The following is a 23,540-nucleotide window of genomic DNA, read 5'->3' as shown; positions in this document are numbered from 1 at the left end:
TGCGCTATAAGTCTGGCCTGGGGCGTGAACAGGACGACTCGTTCTACAATTAGTTGTGGACGCGCGCGCAGGATGTCGTCATCGATGCCTTAGAGTTTGATGGCAACACGATCCTGTTAGTGTGTGAGCTACTGTCAGGTACAGCCGATCCATGGATGCACGAACGCACGAACGCACACATCGGCACTAATACGCGGCCCTCCACTTGTGGCTTGCAAGCGAAAGGAGTGGTGCGCCACGATAATGCTGAGCACGGCGATACCGAGGCATCATCAATATTGCTTGTTTGCTTTTAACAATCTCGAATAGGAGTAGAGACACGCATTTAGACACAAAGGCGCAAACGGTAGGTCGATGCGTGCTGCGTTGACGACTGGAACAGCAGAAAGAGCAATTGTACCTGCGTTAGTCCCCGCGTCGAGTAGATCATGTACCTCTGTTGCTATTTGCAGTAACACGATCTCATAAATGTTGCACAGCTGCTTGAAGCCACTCAGATCCATCAATAGCTTGCAACTGCCGATAGTTTTGATGGTATCGTTTCTTGTAGAGACGCCGATTGTCAAGTCTTCGCGTATCGCCGATCGTGAAGAGGTCATGCACTGTCGTGCATGCATTAGGTGGTCCACGACAATCGAGGTAACACCTGCCATCAGCCTGCCACGCCCGTACCGAGTCACACCGGAAACTTCCACAATAGAGTTCGGAATTGACTTTGCACTGCTACAGTACCCTTCACGTGAAGACCATGCCTCCGAGGTCAACTGTTCAGTTTCGTACTAGGGTGCTTGCAAACCGACTTCGTAGACACAGCCGTTGAGGTATCATGCTCCCGAGCCGTCTTGTGAAACAGCTGGCCCAGTAGGTTCAGCCGTTGTCTTCGTCGTCGTCGCCCGCTTGCCCCGCAGCTTGTGTCGACACCCAGTTCTCCAGCATCTGTTGACTAGACACGGGTGCAGTAGCACCTCCTGCAGCATTTCTTACACCACGGCGCTTGACCACAAGGCATAGTATCCGACCGTATATGCTGAAACCTTCGTACGAGGTATTCAGGCCAAGCTTCTTTTTGTCGTCTTGCGACTCGTCTTCGACGACCTCGGCGTCCGCTGGCGCCGCGCCTGTCTTACTACGCTTGCTGGTTGTCTCTGGAATGAACAGATTCTCTTCATCACTTTCGTTGGCCTGACTGCCTGCATCTTTCTCGGCTTCAGTCCGATCTCGCTTCGCTCTTGTCGAGCGCTTGGGCGCCTCAGGAATGTCAGCGAGATTGACTGCATCATCGTCATCGCCCTCGATGACACGTGGATCCGCTTCAAGCTCGTTTATGACCATTGGGTGATCACTTGTTCCGGTCGTAAGCCAGCTGGTGAGCTTCCCTGAGTTACTTTGTATGCGAGACTTGTCCTGAAACATCTTCTGCTTAGTCATAACTGAATGACGAGATGAGAGTTCAGTGAGGAAGATTGATACTTCGAAATCGTCTAGTGTGAAGTTAGCTGTCTATTTGGAGTCGATGTTCGTGGTCACTAAGTGCGTATGGTTTGTCGAAACGCACCAAAACCGTTGAGGTTGACAAGCAAGTCCTACCTTCAACAACAACATCTTTGACGCCCTTCTTCTTTGCTTTGGCCCCAGCACGAACTTTGCCTCGCTCGTTCTCTTCTCGAAGCTTGGGAAGGACAAGGGGCCGTATGGCCTGGATGACGCGTGGAAGAGCTGGGTCGTCGCGTTTCAGCAGCCATGCCTCAGCATCAGCTGGACGATCCAGGTAGACTCGAACTTCAAGAACGGAGTGCTTCGTTATGCGCAGGTACCGTCTAAGTGGGGCCATGGTTCGACTCTGCAGCCTCGTGTCTGATGTTTGGACAGCTGTCTATATGTGAAGTAAAGGAATGAGAGCGGCAGTGGCTGTCGACGGGAAGTTGGTGCGTGTTCCCGTGCTTGCATCACGCCAAGGCCGTTTCGAGATGAGTGCAATTCGCAACTTTTGCGCAGTGTGCTTTGACAACACGACCACGAACCACAGGTAGACCTGCGAGCAATAATCCAGATGGCGCTGGAGCTTCATGTATGGGGTCCAGCCTTTGGATTGCCCTCGATTGACCCTGAGTGCATCGCAACTGTGACATATTGCCAACAGGTCATTCCACAAGAACAATGGAGCCTCGTCGCAAGCTACGACAGGTCAGTTGGCTTGACGGGTGAGTTCTGGAAACACAACTTTGATTCGCTCCTTGACTAATGCGACCCAGAGAGCCTACCAATACTTTTCGATGGCGGAATCGCGACGGCAACGGGATATGAAGACATTGTCTCTTATCTGCGCAATCACCCTGCAGTTAGCAACGACCTCGATGCCAACCTGAGCACCCAGCAGCAGAACGACCGGACCGCATACTCGACTCTCCTGCGATCGACAGCTACTCCTCTCATTGATTTGTCACTGTTCGTCTCCGCCGAGAACTACAACACAATCACATCCTCTGCATACACAGCGATCCTGCCATGGTATGCCAACTACACTGTCCCGCCTAAACGTCGAAAGCTTGCAAGGACACGGACAGCGCACATGGGTTTGGACAGCTTGGATGTGGATACGAGGACTGAAGAAGTGTCAGGCCCAGGCCGAGGCACAGCGTCCGCGGAGTTTGAGGCTGCAAAACGAGCAGCTGGGTTGCCCACCGAAAGCAAGCCGAGCACCATGAGCATAGGCCGTGGCAAGGGCTTCGGAGGGCTCCTGGGGACCCAGACATACGCTGCGAAGTTTAGGCTGGATGCTGTGTCGAACGACATGCTGGCGCCATTGTCAGACTTGCTGGGGAACCATGAGTACCTGCTGGGCACATCGCAACCTTCAAGTCTCGACTGCTTGGCGTTTGGCTACCTGGCATTGATGCTGTTCCCTGCCGTGCCACAGGCGTGGCTTAAAGAGACAATATCCACGAAGTTCCCAAGGCTTGCAGCATACGTTCAGATGCTACGTAAAGATGTCCTTACCGAACGAGACATAAGTTCGGCTCAAGTCTGGGCCATTACCACCGGACGAGCATCTTCAGCAACAGAGCAGTCACAATGCACCCTTCTGCCATGGGCGACGAGGTCACAAAGCTTCACATCCAGTACAGTCACCGGTGTTCAGGAAATCATTGGGAGCATCCCGGTCGTCTCGTCCCTCATGAAACGAGAGCTTTCAGTTAAGCCAGCACCATCATCGAGCCGCATCAGGTCCGAGCTGCCTTCGCCGGTATTTGTCAACACCCTGCTTGGCTTGACGGCCGCAGTCGCAGTAGGGTTTGCGTCCTTTGCTTTTCAGCATCGCCGGTCACCTCGGGAGGGCGAGCTGATATTCTGGGCATTGCGGCCAAGTGTTGGACTCGGAGATGCTGGCAACATCTTTAACGTCTTAGGTCAGCTGCCCAGTGGATCTTTCTCTCAGTTTTGATCTGCATAGCAATTTCCATCGCGAGGCGCAACCCATCCAGATACCCCACCTGTACAACAGAATGTATGATCTTGGCTGGCTGCCTGTCAGGCACCAAGCAACCGCGGAAGCAACATGCCATTGACTGGATGAGACGTGTGTGCCGCAACTCTGTGATGTGAGACATGAGATTTAGGTGGCGCGCTGGTGCTCCGAAAACGTCACAGGAACCAAACACCAGACGCATTGACAGCTAGTTCTCCTAAGCGTGCCAATGCGCTGATACGCGGCCCCGAAAAACAACGCGGCTCAGGCGACCACCACGGGGCATTGCCATGTAAACGAGAGCAAGTGCTCTTCTGAATAAGCTATGCTGCGCCCAGCCTGATCGTAGACTGGGTTGCATGTGCGATAGAATGATGTACCGGCTAGAACCGCGTGTGGGTTCGCCATGGGCGATCTCCTGCCAGGATCAATCGTGAAGTCGCGGGGCGGTACGTCATCGACCCGAGCTAGCGACCGCAAACACTCAAAAACAGCGGCGCCCTCAGATCGCCAGCCCTCCCCCTATCACGAGAAATCCTGCCTCGCACACAGTCTTGAACAATTACACGTCTTACAGACCGCAAACCGCAAACCATCACACTCATCTTCCGTCACATCCGCCCACCATGCATCGCACATACAGTATGCGCCAGTCTCGCGCGCCCACGGTAGGCATCTGCACCTCGACATAGCTCTGGAGCGCCAATCTGACCTGAGTACAGGCGTCGCAGATTCAGAACCCCCCTCCTCCGTCGTCCTCAACCAAAAGCGGGCGCTTCTTTGGCAAGGCCAACATCGGTTTGTCCAACGTCAACACCAGAGGGGCCAAGTGACACTAACCATTGGACTTCCAGGCCATACCTTCCGCCATAAGTCCGCCGGCGCGTTCGGACCTGATCTGGCGAAGAAGCTCTCCCAGTTGGTCAAGATGGAGAAGAACGTCATGCGCAGCATGGAACTTGTTTCCAGGGAGCGCATGGAGGTCGCTGTAAGCTCGTGCCACTCGGAACGATCTCCGAATCGACACTAATCGACACCACAGCAACAACTCTCCATCTGGGGAGAGGCATGCGACGACGACGTCTCTGATGTCACAGACAAGCTCGGTGTTTTGATCTACGAGATTGGTGAGCTCGAGGACCAGTATGTCGACCGCTACGACCAGTACCGTGTCACCATCAAGAGCATCCGTAACATCGAGGCTTCCGTCCAGCCCAGCCGTGACCGTGAGTACAGCTAAGATTGTAAAGATCGTCATAAACTTACAAAATGCAGGCAAGCAGAAGATCACCGACCAGATTGCTCAGCTGAAGTACAAGGAGCCCAACTCTCCCAAGATTGTCGTTCTTGAGCAGGAGCTTGTTCGTGCTGAGGCCGAGTCCCTCGTTGCTGAGGCCCAGCTGTCCAACATCACCCGCGAGAAGCTCAAGGCTGCTTTCACCTACCAATTTGATGCCATGCGCGAGCACTGCGAGAAGCTTGCCATCATCGCCGGTTACGGAAAGCATCTCCTTGAGCTCATCGACGACACTCCTGTCACCCCTGGTGAGACCCGCCAGGCGTATGATGGTTACGAGACGTCCAAGGCGTAAGTCACCAAATTCGGTGTTTACAGCACCATTGTACTGACAATTCATTAGTATCATCCAGGACTGCGAAGACTCTCTCACCAACTGGGTCGAACAGAACGCCTCCGTATCTTCCAAGCTCTCTACCCGCTCCCGCACCCTGTCCCAGCGCCGCCGCAACCGCCAGCATACTGGTGAGGCTGTCGATCTGTCTGGTCAAGATCAGCCCCTCGACAGCCGCGAGTCCGGCCTGTGGATTCCCGCATCCGAACACCGAGGTAACGGCTACGATGACGAGGAGGTTGATGAGGCTGGTTCCACCATCGCCAGCGAACACCGTGGCCGCGAGGAGGAGAGGATCGTCGCGTAAACAGTGTGCTAACGGTCTGCTCAGTAGCGTTCCGCTCACCGTCTTCTAATAGTGCGTCTTTGCTTTCACGGCAACAGGCGATGTATACCCCTGACGGTGCGGTTGATGTTCCTGCGGATGTACCTTTGGGACGTTGGAGCAATATGGGCTTGGCCATGTGAAATCGCTTGGATGTTCGAAGATTTTACGAGTAATAACCTAGTGTTGAATTGATGTAATCTTGTAATTAAAGCCGACATTCCGTTGTCTCTGCAATACTGTGATCAAGCAACAGTCTCTATTGTTGCTGTTGTTGTTGTTGTTGTGAAGATGCCTACCATCATCTCCAACCCCTCGCGCCCTCGCTTAGACGGTAATGGTGTACTCGGCCGCATTCCCCGGCTCTCTGGGATAAAACTCAATGGTAAACGTAGTCGTCTGTCCCGCGGCCCTGACAGCATCCAGCACCGACGCCCTGAGGATGACATTGTCCGCATCCCAGTCCCACGTGCCGTACGTCATGCGGCCCTGCTGCAGCGGCCCCAGCACCGTCGTCCAGCTGTCGAAAAGATACGTGCCGTCGGCGCGCACCGCCTTGATAGTCGCAGGTCGGTTCTGGCCCGCCCATGCGACGGGGATGGACAGGTCCGACGACGTGGCGGGCAGCTGCGACGACGTGCGTCCGAGAACGGGGGTGTCGTAGCGCATGACTTCGACGTTCAGCTTGGCGCCGCGGTTGAATTCCAGCGTCAGATTTGCGAGACCGCCTGTGGGAGCGGTTGGGGTCAGGATTGTGCTGAGGAAGGCGGATTTGAATGTGATGTTCTGCCCGGAGAGGGTGTAGTGCTGGCCCTTTGTCAGAATCTTCTTGGTCGCTGCGACGGAAATCTTCTGTAGCTGGTTGCCGTTGAAGAGGAAGGGCAGGGTCTGGTCGGCGACGGTGCTGTTCTTCTGGTGGTACACGTACGCCGAGCTCTTCTGGCTCGTCGCGGCTGCGTCGGTGGTGCTGTCCGGCAGCGCATTCGCGATGCCCTTTTGTGCGTTGAGGTACACGTCCAAGCTCACAGGGTCGCGCCACTGGTGCGTCGCGCGGTTGAGGAAGTCTGCGCCGTTGTCCCACAGCACGGTCGAAGAGTTGTACTTTGCTGCCGTGCGGACGAAGAAGTCAAAGTAGCGCCAGCGCGCTGCAGTCTCGGTGGCAACGGGCGATGCAGCCCATTCGCCAATGACGATGGGGATGCCGCTGAAGGCGTTCCTGACACGCGCGATATCTGCTTCAAGCGTCGCCTTATCGGCGTCAGATCCCCAAATGGTCTTGCCCCATGCCGCGAAGATGAAGTCGTAGGGCGAGTAGTAGTGGTACTGGATGCCCCAGGGGTTCGTGTACTTTGCATCTGGCGGCTCGAACCACAATGCTGTTTGCTCGCCGTCCTCGCGGCTGCCGACGAGGTTGACGACACGCTTAGAGTTGAAGCCGCCGGCTTGGTTGATGGCCTGGAGCATGATGTTGTTCAGCCTGTTGACCTGCTTGCCGTGGGCTTCGGTGGTGCCGGGGATCTCGTTGATGGTCTCAAAGGCCTAGAGGTGTTAGCCATTCGTCCGGACGAGCGAGAAGCTGGAACGCACCACTTTCTCGCCCTTGCACGCCAGCTTCTGGCCAATCTGCACCCAGGTCTTGTACAGCCTCTCCTCAATGGCAGTGACGTTTGCATTGGCCTGCGTGTAGTCCGCCCACGTCCAGCTGTCGTGGTGTACGTTGGTGATGACATGCAGGCCCCTGGATGTGATCTGATCGAGAACAGCGGATACGCGCTCCAACCAGACGGGGTCCAATGTCCAGTCCGGTGCCTGCGTCGTGTAGTGGTACGTATAGGTTACTGGCAGACGAACGCCCTTGAAGCCTGCGTTCTTGATATCGTCGAACGTTGAGGCCACCACTGGCGGGTTGTTCCACGAGCCTTCCTGTATTCCTGGTCAGCCACTGCGCTCAATCGCGACAAGGGGGGTCGTGCCGTCTCAACGGCATCGAGGGTGTTGCCCAGGTTCCAGCCAGGGTCCATGCCCGCAAAGTGAGCGTGTGCGGTGATGGCGGTGAACTCTGCAGTGGAAGGGCACGTCACTGCGGTGACATTACCACTCGGCAGCGCTGCGTCTCGTCAGTTCCAATGCCACACCAATACGCGACAGACATACCTTGGGCGCCGACAAGCCCGCCCTGGAGCAGAGCCCCCGCTAGTACTAGGGCAGAGGTGTGGCGAGGCATGATGAGTATGTACAGGAATCCGTGCCACGCAGAACGGAAGCCTGTCGGACAACGACAGGCTATATATCTTCTACCGCGCGAGAGCCCTTCATCCCGTGTTCCCGTTTCGAATCCACCAGACTCATCTCGGCCGGATACACCAGTTCCACGCCAGGTGGTGCGAGACATCCGCTCCGCAACGCAAGAGGAGCATGAGCACCTTGCCGCATGCCTTGAATCAGCGCCAATCTCGGCTCAGGAGCATGCCTGGTCAACACAGCCCTCCATAGTACCAAATAGATGAACTGCATTTCGGCGTCGCCAGAGCCACACGGCACTGGTAGGCTGCATTTACACGGAGCAAGGCTGCATTTACACGGAGCAAGGCTGCATTTACACGGAGCAAGGCTGCAGACGTGAGATGCGGGGTCCGCACAAAGTAGCTGGAGACGTACATTGAGCGCTCGTCGTGTTTCGAGGTTCGTGCGTGTCGAATGGAGCGGTGTTGCGTAGACTTTGATACGGAGGCGATTGACCAATCGCCACAACACCCCTGCTACGATTAATATGCAGGTCCCGACACGCCCGGCGGGCCTATAACCATATTACCTGCGTAGTAGCAAAGCTCCCAATTTCCACCAAAGCGCGCAGCCAGACGTTGTGTCACCACACAACGCTGTCTCGCCACACAACGCTGTCTCGCCACACAACGCTGTCCCGCCATTCCTGTACGTACCTGCACCGCGTTGCTTGTTTCCGGGCTGCGCTCAAGACCGCAGGATGCGGAGAGCGAGTGGCTCCGCGCCCGTTGCGGAAAGCGCGTGTGCACGACATTTGGAGCGCGGAGAGGAACACAGCGCGACATGTACTCGGCAAGAGGATGTCAAGGCGCTTCCACGCCCGTGAAGCTGGCGGCATTACGAGTACATACGTGCCGCATCGCCGCATATCCAAGGCCGTGCCGCCGGGTTTGAATGCAACCCGGCGCGCACGCACGTCTTGTCATCATACAAAAGCTAAGCAACGACGGAGCATCTGGACAGAGGAAAGGGAGAGAGAAGATGGATTTCTAACAATGCGGATAGACTCCGTGTGGAACGCCGTCAGAACAGAAGGAGCTGGGAACTAGGTGGGCCGCATTGCCATGCTCGATGCCCCAAGCCCAGAGTGTGTTTGCCAAGGATGGAAAGGCCCCAAGGTAGGCTTCGAGGAGGCCCGAGAGAAGGTGCTCGAGGAGGTGCTCGAGGAGGTGCGAGAGGTGCGAGAGGAGGTGCGAGAGGTGCGAGAGGAGGTGCAAGAGGTGCGAGAGGAGGTGCAAGAGGTGAGAGGAGGTGCAAGAGGTGCGAGGAGGTGCAAGAGGTGAGAGGAGGTGCAAGAGGTGAGAGGAGGTGCAAGAGGTGGTCGCTCGCACGTGGGTTGGAAAAGTCAGGGCCGAGTGCCTCGGCTTTGTTTCGCTCTCTCGGTGTCTTAGGACCAGGGGCCTCGCGGGATTTGGCGCCCGAGGCTGGGCAAGGCAGACGCTGGAATACCGGTTGAGGGAGCGACACCATTGAAATCTACTCCTGTCGTGGTCGCTTAGCCCCGTGGGGACTAAAGTTTTCGTGGCCGCCTTGCTGTTGCTGCTGGTTCGGGAAGAAGCCGGGGTTGAACTGCGGCTGGCCGCCGAATCCTGCGCCTCCTGGACATTCATTAGCACACTGCTTGGCTGATGGTCTGGACATGATTGTCAACGCACCCATCCCGTTCATCATGGGCATGTTCATGCCGCCGCCCATCATGCCGCCGCCCATCATCATACTTGCACCCATGGGCATCTGCATGCCGCCGGCCATGGCGTTCATGGCCATTCCGCCACGGCCGCGGCTGTTCATGGCCCCGCGCATGTTGCCGCCCATCATGCCGCCGCGGTTGAAACCACCGCCAAAGTTGTTGCCTCCGCCCATCATAGGGTTGCCGGCATAGTTTTGCATGGCGCCTTGGCCGTAGCCGCCCATTTGGCCGCCGCCGCCCATTTGGCCGCCGCCGCCCATTTGGCCGCCCATGTTGGCACCCGGGTTCTGGTAGCCCATGCCGCCGCCTCTGTTGTTGAAGCCGCCTCGGTTGAAGTTGCCCCTGTTGTTGAAGCGGCCAAAGTTGGCGCCGCCCCGGTTGTTGAAGCCGACGGCCTGTTGCTCGTTCCGATTCTTGTCGCGCGCGGGCACGTCTTTGGGAAGCGTCTTGAAGGGGTTGTGGTGGGGTGGGTTGAAAATGGCCGTGGGCTTCTTGGTGTGGGCTTGGTCCTTGAAGAGCTGCTCAATCTGGTGCTTCAGCGCCGTGGCAGCCTGCGGCGACTGCAGCTGCACGTACACTTGGCTGCGCTCGAGTCAGTCGACGGCCGATGCGGCCAGTGTCTGGGCATGCTCACCCTTTGCTTTTGCCATTTACCTTGTGCTCGTTGAAGGTCACGTCGTTGAGTTCGTCCTCGCAACCACTCTGGTTGGCCCAGCCACGAATGTCCTCTTCGCTGATCCACCAGTTCAGGTCGTTGATCATCAGTGCTGCTGTGGCGCCGGGATCGGTTGGGCGATCGTCGTCCTCTCCCTGCTTGCGCTTTGTGCCCTGCTGCTGCGGCGCTTGTCTGTGAACATCGTGGCCAGAGCCGCCGGTGCTCGAAATGTGCTGTACTGTGCCGTCGGGCTGTGCGGCGGCGGTCGCCGGGGTGGTCGAGGCCTCCTGCCTTCCCGCCGGAGTGGTCGCGCTCGCCTGGTCTGGCTGGGGCGCCGATGCCGCCTTGTCGCCGCTGTCTGCGCTTGCCGTCTTCTCGCCGCTGTCTGCGCTTGCCGTCTTGTCGCCGCTGTCTGCGCTTGCTGCGCCCGCGTCGGGCACTGCCGTGTCCTGTGCGGACGAGTCCTGGTACGCGTCGTCGCCGTAGATGTCAATGTCGAAGTTGTCGTCGTCGGCCATGGTTGCTGCGGCAGGTCAAGTAAGAGGTACAGCGGGTCAAGAGTGCGATTCCCACGAGGGTTTCTTTGATTGGCTTGTAGGTACTGGAACGGGCACAGTCAATGGCCAACGCACATGCAGTTCTGTGGGCAATGGTCGAATCAGCGAGCCATAAGCCAAGACGGCACGAGGAAGGAGACGCATTGCGATGGCAGCCCGGAGCGATGCGACAGAACAGAGGAGAGACAGGCGCAAAGCGTGGAATACGTACAGTACCGCGGTGCAGGCGGATGGGGGAGCGCAAGGAGCTCAAGCGCGGACGGGGAGCGCAAGATGCTCAAGTGCGGACGGGGGAGCGCAAGATGCTCAAATGCGGACGGGGGAGCGCAAGGAGCTCAAATGCAGACGGGACAGTCCGATCGCCTCTGGCAGATGCGGAGCTTGGAGAGATACAAGACGGGGTGTAAAGGACGATGCGACGTGTGGCTCAGCGCGAGTCGTGCGCGAGTGCTTGCGCTTGCTCGTGTCTCGCGCGCCAATGGCAGCAGTCTGCCGTGCTACAGCCCCCCAGCGAATTGCGAACGCGCGCCACCAGCAATGAGAGAAAAGGAGAGGGCGTGCCAGCGCTCGGGGGTCCGCCAAACGCGCTGTTGAGCCGCTCGGAGCGCTCGCAGGTGTCGCGTTCGACGACGAGTGCGCGCGCTGCGGTTAGTGCGGCGGCGATGCGGTCGAGACAGACGTCGGGGGCGACGCTTGTCGGCGATGCTCGTCGGTGGTCGGGGGCGATGCTCGTCGGTGGTCGGAGACGACGCTTGTCGGTCGTCGGGGGCGACGCTCGTCGGGGGCGATGCTTGTCGGGGGCGATGCTTGTCGGAGGCGATGCTCGTCGGGGGCGATGCTCGTCGGGCGTCGGGAGCAGCGGGCGCGCGAGGGTGCAGGACGGACGCAGGGAGTCGATCGAAGCTCCCACGGCGCGCTGGCGATCAGGCCTAGCCGCTCGCCCACTAGCGCGGCGGCCTCCGCAAGACACCTGGCCTCGCTCCGTGCTCCGTGTTGCGAGTCCGCGACGCTTCCACGACGGCCATTGACCTGCACCCAACACGTCCCAACCACTCCAATCCCCCACCCCCGCACAGCCGTCGCCATGGAGAACGTCAAGGAGTTTGCCGAGTACGCGACGTCGCAACAACACAAGAAACGCAGCAGCAGCCAGCTAACATGCGCGCAGCATGCCCGCCGAGTTCCTCAAGGAGGGCACGCTCTTCATCAACCGCTGCACCAGTACGGCCGCCCACGTACCCACCCGCGCTGGCCACGCATGCGAGCGCCGTGCTAACCCTGCCCAGAGCCCGACAAGAAGGAGTTTATCCGCATCTCGCAGGCCGTCGGCATCGGCTTCCTGATCATGGGCGTCATCGGCTACATTGTCAAGCTCGTCCACATACCCGTCAACAACATCCTCGTCGGCGGCTCGTAGCTGCGACTCGCACTCTTCGCGTCGGGGGCATTCCACCTACTCCGCCGCTTGGTCTGGGGACGCGTCGACAGGACGGCGGGGACACGTCGACAGGACGGCGGGAGGCGAGACGCAAGGACACTTGTCCGAGCACAGAGGATGCATGGGCCCGTCTAAAAGCTGTACATTAGGGAGAGGACACTGGGCCAGCGGGAGTTTTGTATGCCAATGAGATACCTGCGCGAACGCCACGCGCGACAGATCAGTTCCATTTCCCTTGTCTGCGTGAATGCAAGCAGCGCCCGTGAGCGACGCTCCCACTCGTCGTCTCACTCGTCGTCTCACTCGTCGTCTCACTCGTCGTCTCACTCGTCGTCTCACTCGCCCTCTCACTCGTCGCCCTCACTCGTCGCCCTCCCACTCGTCGTCTCACTCGTCCTCTCACTCGTCGCCCTCCCACTCGTCGCCCTCACTCGCCGCCCTCACTCGTCGTCCTCCCACTCGTCATTCTCGTACCACGCCGGCTGTCTTCTCGACCGCGCCTCTTCTGCGCTCCTGTACAGCCGCTCGTCGTGCTGCAGCTGCGCATTGACTCTCCGCCCCATCTGCGGCTCTGCCTCGTCGGCGTCGAGCCCATCGTTCCAGCTATGCACCGTGCACGTGCCTTGCGACGTGCCCCATCCATTCCAAGACGTTGCTAGCAGCCGTTAGTGCCTCCAACGCCCGTGCTGTCTGCTGCGAGCAAGACTTACCGGCAATCAGCGGCGCGTTGGGATGCCAGCTCGCATCCCTGACGCACGTCATCCAGTTCCCGCCGTTCCGGCCCCAGTAGTCGTACGTCTCGGCCATCAGCTCGGGGTCCCGCGGCCGGCTGTTCTTGGTCGCCTTTAGCACATTCACCTTGCCCGCCAGCGTCGCGTCCAGGTTCCACACGTACACGCTCCCGTCGTAGCTCCCGCTGTACACGTACCGACTGTCCGTGCTGCCGGGCGGGCTGAAGTGGCACCGGATGAGCGTCTTCAGCACCTTGTGCCCGCGGAACGTGACGAGCGAGCAGTCGTGCGGGTGCGGCCGGAAGTCGGCCGGGTCGTATGCGTTGGACCGGTACTCGAACCGCGTCGTGTAGTGGTTGGGGTCGATGCCGTCTGCCTTTTCCTTGCTCATCATCTTGCGCAGATCCCACAGCTTGGCCGTCTGGTCCTTGCCGTTGGACAGCACGTACCGCCCGTCGCCTTTGCTGTCCACGTACGTCAGGCCCTCTGTGTGGCCCAGGAACACGCCGGCTTCGCGCCCGTCGCCCATCGACCGCCGGTCCCACACCTTGAGCGTCGTGTCGTCCGACCCCGAGTAGAGAATGTGCGGCGACTGCGAGTCGCCAAAGCACACGGCGTTGACGTCGTCTTCGTGTCCGGGGATCCGCAGCACCGACTGCCGCCGCTCAATGTCGTACACGTAGACGCTGTTGTCGCCCGTGCCGGCCACAATCTCGCGCCCGTCGCCCGAGAAGCGGATGGACCAGATGCCAAAGTACGTGTGGAACCCGCGAGGCGTGCCCGTGCCGAGGTGCGACAAGTCGAGGAGGCTGGGCTCCGAGTCGTCGGCGGGATCCGTGCCGGCCAGACACACTATGCTGCGGATCGAGCTGTACGCGAGGAACCGGTTGTCTGGGCTGAGCGAGGCGTCTGTAATGGTCCACTGGCCGTATGGGTAGACGACCGACTGCCGAGGTCAGCTTCAACTGCATTTCACGTGTGACGTCTGCCGCCCACCTTGTAGTACTTCCAGTCGTATGGATTCGACGTGTCGTACATTCTGACGCGGAAGTCCTGCGCGCACGAGAAGAAGAAGTTGCCGTCGTCGGAGAACTGGCCCGAGTAGCATCGCGCATTGTAGTGAATGATGGTGTCGGCAGCAGACTCGGGCAGCATGTCCTGCTTCATCAGCTGCGTGACGTTCTTCTGCCGGCCCGCGCTCCCCACGCCCAGCTCGCGCCGCATGATGTTGTATGCCAGCCGCTTCTTGCGCCTCACCGTGTCTTCTCGCCGCGTGTTCGACCCGAAGAGGCCGCCGTTCATTAGCTCTTGGCCCTGTTCGCTCGGCACCTTCTCGTAGAGAGCCTCGCCACGCGCGCGCCGCGCTCGTCTGCTGCTCCTCGGCCCCACCGCGTCGTAGCCTGTGCCGGGGTCGCTGTCGTCTTCGTTGTCCCCGTCGGTCCTTGCGCGTCGCGCTGCTGCCCGTGTGGTGATGTCCGACGCAAAGATCCGGCTCAGCCCCGCGTGGCCGAGCAGCTGCATGATCTGGTCGCGGGTGATGTATACCGGCCGCCGTGCTCCGTCGTCCTCTTCCTCTTCGCCCTCACCGTCCTCGTCTTGGTCTTGGTCTTCGTCGTCATCCTCGTCATCCTCATCGTCGTCGTCGTCGTCGTCGTCGTTTGTGGACTCGAAGACCAATTCAACCCCGCTCAGATTGCTCAGGTGTTCGGCGGCATCTGCACAGCGTCAGATCACGCTCCATTGCTATCCTCTACGAGTAATAGTATATACCGTGGAAGCTAATATCCAAATCGTCGTCGCCCTCTCCGTCGCTGCCTTGGGAGGCGGGAATGTACTCCATGTCGTCATCACTCTCCTCGGCCTCGATATCTCGCCAGAACGGATCGCGGGGGTCGTACCTGACCGTTCCTGCGTCGTCTCCGTCACCGGGCGGGCTGGTGGGTGCATGCGAGGAGCTCATTCTGGATCTCTCGTCTCTGGAGAGTCAAGATGGCACGGCGGCGTTTCAAAGACGCCATCGAGTTGGACACGGGAGCTCTGGTAGCTCCGTCGATAGGCCGCTCCTAGGTGCCGCTGCGGAGAAGCCGGTATCTCCGCTATTTCCGAATTTCAATTTCACACTCCCGTCAACCAGTAGGGCGCAATCATGGCCTCGGACGTCGACAATGCACGCTTCCAATATTGACGCCTCTTCGGATCTTTTCAAGGCTGTCGAGATGTCTGTCGCGCCAATGCAGCTGACATGTACCCCACGCGGCCCAACCCCGCGACCATCTGGGCCAGCCTCATCCACGATGATTGACGTGTCCCACTTGCTACTCTCACCCAGCTGCATGGGACGAGAGCAGAGCAGAATAGGACGAGAGCCAAGCAGAACAGGACGAGAGCAGAGCAAAACAGGACGAGAGCAGAGCAAAACAGGACGAGAGCAGAGCAAAACAGGACGAGAGCCAAGCAGAACAAGTACACAATTGAAATCCCCCATGCCCCCTGGCTCGACGCCATCCATCGCATCCATCAGCCCCAATGGCAGAGTGCCGACATCCAGACATACAACGGTTTGGCGAAATTCGCTGCTGCCTTTCGTGCGGTGAAGCCGTCTTTGAGGTGACGACTTCCGAACCACCGCTGGAGTCCTCACCGCAGTATCGATACAAGCCACTCAGGCACGGTCTTGGCCACGAGATCCGATTGATAGTGCTGTTCGCTGGCGAGCCGTCGGATGACTTGTCCTGCGACATCACCACTGTGAACCTAGCGGACCGGCCAAGCTACGAGGCGGTATCCTACACCTGGGCCAACTCCAGAGGCCATGTCTCGTTGACTTCGGAGATTAGGTGCGGTGGGTCAACCATTGCAATCACCGAGAACTGCGAAGCAGCGCTGCGGCGCCTCAGACTGCGGGGTCGTAACAGACGGCTGTGGATCGATGCCATCTGTATCCATCAGAACGACACCGAGGAAAAGAGCCACCAAGTAAAGCTAATGTCTACAATCTATTCGAACGCTGCGCAGGTACTCGCCTACCTCGGCGTCGAATCTCCACAGGTAACAAGACAGCTTCGAGGGGTCCTCGATTTTCTCCAAGACAAGACCGGCGTCATCACTTCTGAACCCTGCGGCAAGGAGAATCTGCTCACCTTCCTCCATCTACCCTACTTCGACCGAGTCTGGATCATGCAAGAGATTGGGCTCGCTCAGCTGGTCACTCTCATCATTGGAGATTACGAGGTTCGTTGGACCGGAGACACGGTATCAAGGACGCTGGACATGTGTTCACAACTAGATCTCCGGCCTCCGAGTGTCCTTCGCTGGACCCCTTCGAGTCGTCCGGAGGAACAGAACGATATCCTGGCGGTGCTGTCCAAGAGCCGGAACTGTTCTGCAGGGAACCCACGTGACAAGATCTATGCGTTACTCGGCCTGATGGATTCGAGATTCTCCGCCGAGTTTGTCGTCGACTACTCCCTCTCGCATACAGACGTGTTCGCTAAGCTGGCGACATATTGCATCGAGAAGCTAGGACGCTTCGACATACTGCAGCATTGTCAGCACGTCTCCGATCCTGACCGGCACTGGCAGAACACCACACGGATACCGTCATGGATTCCTCAATGGGACTACAGGCATGCGTACGAGCCACTGCCCGCTCACTTCACAGCAGTCGAGAAGCAGGCCTTTGCCTCGTCGTGGCACATGGCGCCCACCAACCCCGGTGCATGGCTCCGCAACGAACTACCCTCTCGACTCCTGCTCGAACGCATCATGGCTGATTTCGCATCCGACACAGACTCTTACGCAGCAGATCCGAATCTCTCAACTGCAAGCTGCCGCGAGCAAGTCCGCAAATGGTCTGAGCTTCAATGGGTGTACAATCCAGACTCGTCGCTGTCAGTCGACGACGACGAACATCTCGCGCAGCAAATCGTGCACCTCCAAAGCTCCGCCTTCAGCTACAAGATCCTCGAGCGCGAGCCCGACCTGGTCCGGGCAGCAGGGCTACCACCACGTCTCAAGCTGCGCGCGCACCGCCTCGACTACATTGTCCGCCTCATCGGCCCCACGGCCAAACACCGCACGCCCACGCTCCCACGAATCGCCTGGTCTGCCCTCGGCGTGCCAGACTGCCAGACATGCACCGGTTCAAAGTCCGCGCCCGCGCAGTGCAGTCCCGCCCCCAGAGCCGCATTCCAGCAGCACCGACAGGCGGTGCTGTCCGCACTCTCGGCGGCGGGCCCGGGCGCGACGGTCTTTGCGAGTACGCATTCGGTCGGGTACACGCACGCACGCCCGCTCGTGGGGGACACGGTGTGGGCGCTTTACGGGAGCGACGTGCCGTTCGTGATGCGCTTGACGGCGGGGCATCACGAGCTCGTGGGCGCGTGCTACTTGTCCCGCGCCGGGCGGCCGTTTGTGTGTCAGCGGTGCGGAGCCGAGGCGGCGCCGTGGCCGATGCAGACGCACATCGTTGACATCTGGTAGCGAGAGTGATCTATGCATGACGAGGAACGGCGAATCGTATTTCAACTACGCACTACGTACACTACCCCGGCGGTGCAATTTTATATGAAGCATCATCATGAAGCAATGGCAAAAAAAAATGACAAACTAAGGAGATGGCCTGTACCGAGACGCGTCTGCACGGCCGTCTCGCAGGTCCAGTGCGCAGAGCAAGGCTCCGTCTCGACAGAGCGAGTGTGCGAGTCCCCGACAAGTGACTCGTGAGCTGCAGACACTTCCTGGCTGGCGATACATGTCGAGAGCGAACGTGTTGACACCAGAGCGCTCGGAAATACGTGGGCAGCCTTTTCAGCACCGTACCAAGACTGCCATGTGCAGAGCTGCGTTTTTTTGAGCGACCCGTCTATCGGCGACTCTGAGTGCAGTCTCGCCCGTGCAACTTGGTGAGCAACGTGAACTGTGGGTGTTAGGCCATCACTGGAAGCGACGCCTTGCCCGAGACGACTAGTTTGGCTCCCATAGCTTTCGTCCGCTTCCGCCGCGGGCTGGACTGGCTCGAGGCATGGGGCGCGCGAATGAGTTTGGATCGATGGGCGCGTTTGGATCGTGGCGAGGCGCAGGTGGAGGGCGCACTTGCGGTCCTGGCGGGACGTAGGCACCGCGAGGCACGAACGCGCCACGTCCTCGAGGAGACGGCGCGCCTCGGCCTCGAGGCGCAATGCTGCCACCTCGACCGCCTCGTGGCGATTGCTGCTGGTTTGCGCGACCAAAGTCGTTGGGGTCCCAGACGCGGTGGGTGTTTGTGATGGCCGCTGGGCCGCGGGGCGCACGCTGGAACAGGACGACGTCCTCGTCGTCAGAGCCTTCTCCTGGCCTGTCCTGGATCGAGTGACTGGACTTGGGGCGCTCGGCTGCCTTGGGAGTCGGTGGCGCGTTCTTCTTTGCCATGGTGGACTCTGACTCGATCCTGTGCAGGGTCAGGTGGTTCTTGTACTCTCGGTCCTCGCGCGCGACAGTGTCGCGCAGCTGCTCGAGGCGCTTGGCGCGAATGCCGAACTTGGAGGCAATCGCCTGCTTGGTGGGATCGTTGGTCAGGAGAATGTAGGAGGCGAGGGCGGCGTCTGGGTTGGATTCCTTGTTGATGCGCCAGAGAACGTGGTTGAACAGCGGCTTCAGGTAGGCAGGCACAGGGCGCTTGGGCGAGCTTGCGCCTCGGGACGGTTCTGAGATGTTGCGTGCGGTGCGGGCTGGCGAGTCCGAGGCAATGGCGTTGAGGTGCTCCTTGTCTGTGGCGGCTTCCTGGCCGGCGACGTTGCTCTTGGTCATCATGGATCGAGGCGAGTCTGGCGTCTTGGGCGCAGCGTCGTCCAGGCTGTGCGCGGAGCTCATCGAGGTCCCGTCAGACATGTCGAGGGCGTTGAAGGAGCTCTCAAGGTCTTCGTGGTAGTCGTCGTCGTCCGAGTCGCTGTCGTCCATGGAGAGCAGCGTCTCTGGCAGCATGAACCGGGCGACGTCTTCCCACGTCGTGTATGCTTCGTCGACGCCTTCGAGGACGACGCGGTCGGCGGCGTCGGCCGAGGACGATGTGATGTCGTCCAGCCACTTGACGGCCTCACGGGCGTCTGCGCTGACACGGTCATTTCCAGTCTTCAGGCGGTGGAGCGCAGTGAGGGTGTGCAGCGGGACAAAGAGACAGATGGCGCCCTGGGCGATCCACTTGCGGATGCCGTCGCGGGTGCTCTTCTTCACGCCGGCGATCAGCGCCGTGTCGTCGACGATGCAGTTGAAGACCTTGCGCTGGGGCGGCTCGGCCGGGCTGCTGGCGCTGTTGGCCGTGGCCCGGGGCGGGTGCGGGCTGCCGCGCATGGTGGTTAGGCGTGCGGGGCACGAGCGAGTGACGCGGGCGGGTCGCGGTGGGGGGGCGGGCGAGGTGGTATGGATATGTCGGCTGTCGAGGGGGCTGCAGGATTCTCCCGTCTCGGAACCGTGGTGGGCAGGCTCGCGGAGGGAAAGAGCGGTTTGCAGTCTGCGGTCGGCGGGCTGCGGTCGGATAGGCGGCTGGGCAGGCAGGCGTTGTGCGCTCAAAGTCTCAGGGCGCGCTCATTGTGTGCGCACGGGTCGGTCGCGGCACAGCGAGTGAAGCGGGCGTGGGCAGCGCGCTGGCGCTCATGTTCGAGGCCGTGAGGGTGTTGGCAGCTTTGCGCATGCGGTGCGTCGACAAGGCCGGCGCATGGCTATCCTCGCTGACGGCATTGCTGAGTCAGCCACGAAATTCCCCAAGCTCCCAGCACATTGTTGCTCCTCTCAAGTCTGGGTATCAGCTACCTATCGTCGTCGACTGCACTGCTGAGTCATCCCCGCAAATCCCCAGACTCCCTTCCCACCTGCACCGACTAGGCCACCCTTGAAGACTGCCTGCCTGCGCCATGTCTGCGCCAGGGAAAGGCGCCGGCCGCGTGCCCACTGGCTTCGCCGCCGAGACGTACATCAGCGACCACACATTCCGCCAGGCACACCGAGCAATACAAGGAGGGCAAGCGTCCAAGAAGAGGAAGAGAGAGGCCAAGGGCGACTCTGCTGTCGTCACGGGCGCATCCGCATACAAGGGACCATGGGCGCGGTACGAGGAAGAGCGGCCAGACGCAGCTTCGGACGACGAGTTCGGCAGCGACGAGGAGGTCGAGGTCATATACGAGGAAGACGACATTGAGGAGAACCCAGACGCCGCGCCGCACAAGCTCGCAGGCACCGACTACCACGACACCGAGGCCGAGGCCGAGACCACCGAGTTCAAGGGCAGCGAGCAGTACGACTACCAAGGGCGGACCTACATGCACGTGCCTACCGACCTCGATGTCAAGCTCACCGGAGAGTACGAGCCGAAGAACTTCATCCCCAAGAAGCTCGTGCACACGTACAAGTACCACACCAAGTCCATCACGCAGGTGCGCTTCATCCCAGACAGCGGCCATCTCCTGCTCTCTGCTTCTGCAGACTCCAAGATTGCTCTCTGGGACGTATACCACCAGCGCGAGCTTCTCCGAACCTACTCCGGCCACACCAAGTCCGTCAACGACATCGACTTCAACCCGTCTGGCACGCAGTTCATATCCGCGAGCTACGACCGCTACATGAAGCTGTGGGACACCGAGACCGGCAAATGCCTCAACAAATTCACAACCGGCAAGACGCCGCACGTCGTCCGCATCAACCCTTCCACGCCGCACGAGTTCCTCGCCGGCATGAGCGACAAGAAGATCCTGCAGTACGACACGCGCAGCGGCGAAATGGTCCAGGAATACGACCACCACCTGGGCCCCGTCAACACCATCGTCTTCTGCGACGAGAACCGCCGCTTCGTCACCACCTCCGACGACAAATCTCTGCGCGCCTGGGAGTACGGCATCCCCGTCCCCATCAAGTTCATCGCGGAGCCGTACATGTTCTCCATGGTGCGCGCTGCCCCGCACCCGAGCGGGAAATACGCCGCCTTCCAGTCGTCCGACAACCAGATTACCGTCTACTCGACCAGCGACCGCTTCCGCCAGAACAGGAAGAAGAGCTACCGCGGCCACAACGTCGCTGGCTACGCCCCAGACGTCGCCATCAGCCCGGACGGCCAGTTTGTCTCCTCGGGCGACAGCGGCGGCTACGTGTGCTTCTGGGACTGGAAGTCGTGCAAGATGTGGCACAAGATCCAGGCCAGCGACGCCCCGGTGCTGGCTGTGCAGTGGCATCCGCGCGAGACCTCCAAGGTCATCACCGGCGACCTGAACGGCGTGCTGAAGTTCTGGGACTGAGGCGGTGGGTTGTAGCGCGAGTCAAATACAAGATACTGTTCATACCACCAAACGCCGGACATGCACCGCCGCGAGTCAATTACAAGATACTGTGCACACGACCAGCAACGCCGGACATGCATCGCCAAAATATCGTACAACACTACCAGCCCTTGTCATACACCCTGCCAGCCCGTCTAGATCTTTGCCTGCAGACCATACGTGTCCCACTGCTCCGTAGTCGGCTTGTTGGGACTCTTGACCATTAGGTCCTCGCCCCTGCCACTCTTCGGGAACGCAATGACATCTCTCACGCTCTCCTTGTGGCACATGATAGCCATGAGCCTGTCCCACCCCAACGCGATGCCACAGTGCGGCGGGCATCCTGAGCGCAGAACATCGAGCAAATGTCTGAAGTCCTCCACGCGCTCTGGTTTCATCTTCAACACGTCGCTGAAGATGAACTCCTGCACTGCTGCGTTGTGCACACGGCGACTTCCTCCGCCGAGCTCAACCCCGTTGACCACAATGTCGTAGTGCGCAGCGGTGGCTTTCTCCGGCGCAGTGAGGAGCAAATCAACGTCTTCGGCTGTTTTGGGTGCCGTGAACGGATGGTGCGTCGCTGCTAGACCGGCAGTACCGCCTTGACCGGGCTCAGACTCGACGGCCGGCGAGAAGAGAGGGAAGTCGTGGATCCAAACAAACTTGTACTCGTGTTGGCCAGGTGCGTCCACGAGTCCCTGCGCAATAGCGGCTTTGTGCAAAGCGAGGCGCAAATTGCCCAGTGCTGTCGAGCCGCCTGCAAATGGCGCCGTCGGCCGTGCCTGCAAGATCAGCAAGTCGCCATGTTCGATAGCGAGTGCCTCAGGACCTTCCATCACGTATTGATAGCCGAGAGGTCCCAGGCCTTGCATGGGAGCTGCGTGATCGCCAACAAAGACACCCGGCTGGCCATCCGCATTGTCGAGGAACGCTTTGCCGTCAGCGCTGTCCAAGAAGCTGGAGATGAATTTTCGCGTGACCTTGGGGTCGGAGGAGATTGACATCTTGAAGGCTTCTACTGTAGGCTGCTGGAGTGGTGTCACCTTGCCGATCAAGTCGGCAGGCAGATATTGGGTGATGTCGTGAATCTTTGAGTTGTACCGAAGATCAGGCTTGTCTGAGCCATATGAAGCCATAGCCTCTTGGTAGGTCATCCGTGGGAACCTTTCCGGGATCTTCTGCTTCAGCACTCTGAACCAGAGAGTTCTCAGAAGCCTCTCAATCTCAGCCATGATGTCTTCCTCTGCGGCGAATGACATCTCCATATCAAGCTGTGTGAATTCCGGTTGTCGGTCGGCTCTCAAATCCTCGTCACGGAAGCAACGCGCAAACTGGAAGTACCTGGTAAATCCAGAGGCCATGAGAATCTGCTTGTACTGTTGCGGGCTTTGAGGCAGCGCATACGCGAGACCTTTGTTTCGGGTCGGTACGAGGAATTCTCGTGCGCCTTCCGGGGTTGACTTGAAGAGGATTGGCGTCTCGACCTCTTTCCAACCCTGATCCGCCAACTCCAATCGCGCCCTCTTCATCGCCCTCTGTCTCTTGATGATGTTGTTGCGCAGCTCGCGGTCGGTGCGCAGCTGTAGGTGCCGCTGCTCAGGTCCAAACACCGTGTCCTGCTTGATGATGATATCGCTCGGCATCTCGTTGAGTGGAGTGATGCTGGAGAGTGAGATTTCCCGGTCTGTGATCATCTTCACCCCCAGGTAGGTGTCGTTCTTAGCCTGCTTTCTTTCCAGAAGCTTGCCTCGAATCACAACGGGTGTCCATTCTCTCAACGTCCTAAGACGGACATGAGCTCTTGCCTCCTCGCCCTCAATGTTACCTGTTGAGACGATCTGGATGCACCACGTTTGATTTTTGCTGCGTAGCATGGCGAAGGAAAGCTTTTGGTTCACATCACGTCTGGTGCTAAGGTAGCCACACAGTTCTACATCCCGGCCCGCTCTGTTGTGCACCAGATTTGCAGCTCGCAATTCAATCCAGTCATCATCAAGGTGCTTCCAGGAGGTAATCTGCGCTGCGAGGTATGAGCAGTTGATAGAGAAAACTGATGACAAGCATACTTGATTCTTTGTATTCGTCTAACGTCTTGCGAAACTTCTGCTCTGGCGACGATTCGGAAGCACTGGACTGCAGACTCGTAATCGATCGTGTTGTGTTTCTCGAACACAATGGTGTGCGATCGAACGTGATCCCGTGATGGCGTGTTCGAATGAATCGAGATATCTCAGCGTACGAGCTTCGTACGACTGTGCTGCGACCTGCAGCATGCCGTGAAGCGTGCACTAAACTCATACTTGAAAACAATTTAATCAAAGGCTCATCGCCTGAATTCGATGCCACTGGTGATGATGCTTCGACTGATGGAAAAGTGAACGGGTACTGCCAAGGCCTGGCCCAAGCGCGCCTGCCACAAAAGTTTCGGCCCTCCCAAACCTTCGTTTCTTCTCCATCCTTCCAGTTTAACTACTGTAAGCCA

General features: G+C 59.1%; 12 protein-coding genes across 12 annotated transcripts; 5 read left to right on the top strand and 7 right to left on the bottom strand.

Annotated features, from left to right (window-relative positions):
- Window positions 1–867: 867 nt before the first annotated feature.
- M421DRAFT_51181 (uncharacterized protein) lies at window positions 868–1,831 on the bottom strand (the record flags this gene model as incomplete). The annotated part of the gene is made up of 2 exons (XM_033594905.1): window positions 868–1,500; window positions 1,562–1,831. 2 exons carry the CDS (start codon window positions 1,829–1,831, stop codon window positions 868–870), a joined length of 903 nt encoding a protein of 300 aa, XP_033454072.1.
- Window positions 1,832–2,010: 179 nt separating this feature from the next.
- M421DRAFT_414878 (uncharacterized protein) lies at window positions 2,011–3,710 on the top strand. The gene is made up of 2 exons (XM_033590488.1): window positions 2,011–2,201; window positions 2,253–3,710. The coding sequence occupies exons 1-2, from the start codon at window positions 2,051–2,053 to the stop codon at window positions 3,440–3,442; spliced, it is 1,341 nt and encodes a 446-aa protein (XP_033454071.1). The 5' UTR covers window positions 2,011–2,050; the 3' UTR covers window positions 3,443–3,710.
- Window positions 3,690–5,659, top strand: M421DRAFT_414877 (meiotic expression up-regulated protein 14). The gene is made up of 6 exons (XM_033590487.1): window positions 3,690–4,134; window positions 4,189–4,264; window positions 4,321–4,454; window positions 4,509–4,692; window positions 4,742–5,054; window positions 5,107–5,659. The coding sequence occupies exons 1-6, from the start codon at window positions 4,111–4,113 to the stop codon at window positions 5,402–5,404; spliced, it is 1,029 nt and encodes a 342-aa protein (XP_033454070.1). The 5' UTR covers window positions 3,690–4,110; the 3' UTR covers window positions 5,405–5,659.
- A 90-nt stretch (window positions 5,660–5,749) lies between these two features.
- Window positions 5,750–7,646, bottom strand: M421DRAFT_96900 (glycoside hydrolase family 5 protein; the record flags this gene model as incomplete). The annotated part of the gene is made up of 4 exons (XM_033598437.1): window positions 5,750–6,961; window positions 7,010–7,345; window positions 7,396–7,529; window positions 7,577–7,646. 4 exons carry the CDS (start codon window positions 7,644–7,646, stop codon window positions 5,750–5,752), a joined length of 1,752 nt encoding a protein of 583 aa, XP_033454069.1.
- Window positions 7,647–9,181: 1,535 nt separating this feature from the next.
- On the bottom strand, window positions 9,182–10,568 carry M421DRAFT_21 (uncharacterized protein; the record flags this gene model as incomplete). Its single annotated transcript, XM_033588214.1, has 3 exons — window positions 9,182–9,303; window positions 9,361–9,977; window positions 10,030–10,568. 3 exons carry the CDS (start codon window positions 10,566–10,568, stop codon window positions 9,182–9,184), a joined length of 1,278 nt encoding a protein of 425 aa, XP_033454068.1.
- Window positions 10,569–11,255: 687 nt separating this feature from the next.
- On the bottom strand, window positions 11,256–11,693 carry M421DRAFT_20 (uncharacterized protein; the record flags this gene model as incomplete). The annotated part of the gene is made up of 1 exon (XM_033588098.1): window positions 11,256–11,693. The coding sequence occupies one exon, from the start codon at window positions 11,691–11,693 to the stop codon at window positions 11,256–11,258; it is 438 nt and encodes a 145-aa protein (XP_033454067.1).
- Window positions 11,692–12,024, top strand: M421DRAFT_50115 (protein translocase SEC6; the record flags this gene model as incomplete). Its single annotated transcript, XM_033594797.1, has 3 exons — window positions 11,692–11,717; window positions 11,776–11,828; window positions 11,894–12,024. 3 exons carry the CDS (start codon window positions 11,692–11,694, stop codon window positions 12,022–12,024), a joined length of 210 nt encoding a protein of 69 aa, XP_033454066.1.
- Window positions 12,025–12,116: 92 nt separating this feature from the next.
- Window positions 12,117–14,966, bottom strand: M421DRAFT_414871 (WD40 repeat-like protein). Its single transcript, XM_033590486.1, has 4 exons — window positions 14,547–14,966; window positions 13,773–14,491; window positions 12,756–13,722; window positions 12,117–12,700 (listed from the first exon to the last, which is right to left on the bottom strand). Exons 1-4 carry the CDS (start codon window positions 14,734–14,736, stop codon window positions 12,486–12,488), a joined length of 2,091 nt encoding a protein of 696 aa, XP_033454065.1. The 5' UTR covers window positions 14,737–14,966; the 3' UTR covers window positions 12,117–12,485.
- Window positions 14,967–15,302: 336 nt separating this feature from the next.
- Window positions 15,303–17,258, top strand: M421DRAFT_51326 (HET-domain-containing protein; the record flags this gene model as incomplete). The annotated part of the gene is made up of 2 exons (XM_033594922.1): window positions 15,303–16,491; window positions 16,771–17,258. 2 exons carry the CDS (start codon window positions 15,303–15,305, stop codon window positions 17,256–17,258), a joined length of 1,677 nt encoding a protein of 558 aa, XP_033454064.1.
- Window positions 17,259–17,741: 483 nt separating this feature from the next.
- Window positions 17,742–19,103, bottom strand: M421DRAFT_51217 (uncharacterized protein; the record flags this gene model as incomplete). The annotated part of the gene is made up of 1 exon (XM_033594909.1): window positions 17,742–19,103. One exon carries the CDS (start codon window positions 19,101–19,103, stop codon window positions 17,742–17,744), a length of 1,362 nt encoding a protein of 453 aa, XP_033454063.1.
- A 560-nt stretch (window positions 19,104–19,663) lies between these two features.
- On the top strand, window positions 19,664–21,037 carry M421DRAFT_15 (transcriptional repressor rco-1; the record flags this gene model as incomplete). The annotated part of the gene is made up of 1 exon (XM_033587565.1): window positions 19,664–21,037. The coding sequence occupies one exon, from the start codon at window positions 19,664–19,666 to the stop codon at window positions 21,035–21,037; it is 1,374 nt and encodes a 457-aa protein (XP_033454062.1).
- On the bottom strand, window positions 20,856–23,397 carry M421DRAFT_414869 (aspartyl-tRNA synthetase). The gene is made up of 2 exons (XM_033590485.1): window positions 23,125–23,397; window positions 20,856–23,078 (listed from the first exon to the last, which is right to left on the bottom strand). The coding sequence occupies exons 1-2, from the start codon at window positions 23,354–23,356 to the stop codon at window positions 21,214–21,216; spliced, it is 2,097 nt and encodes a 698-aa protein (XP_033454061.1). The 5' UTR covers window positions 23,357–23,397; the 3' UTR covers window positions 20,856–21,213.
- Between the last annotated feature and the right edge of the window lie 143 nt (window positions 23,398–23,540).

The sequence above is a fragment of the Didymella exigua genome (assembly GCF_010094145.1).
Source record: "Didymella exigua CBS 183.55 unplaced genomic scaffold M421scaffold_1, whole genome shotgun sequence".
NCBI classification, from domain to species: Eukaryota; Fungi; Ascomycota; class Dothideomycetes; order Pleosporales; family Didymellaceae; genus Didymella; species Didymella exigua.
This window is presented reverse-complemented; position numbering and strand designations above follow the sequence as displayed.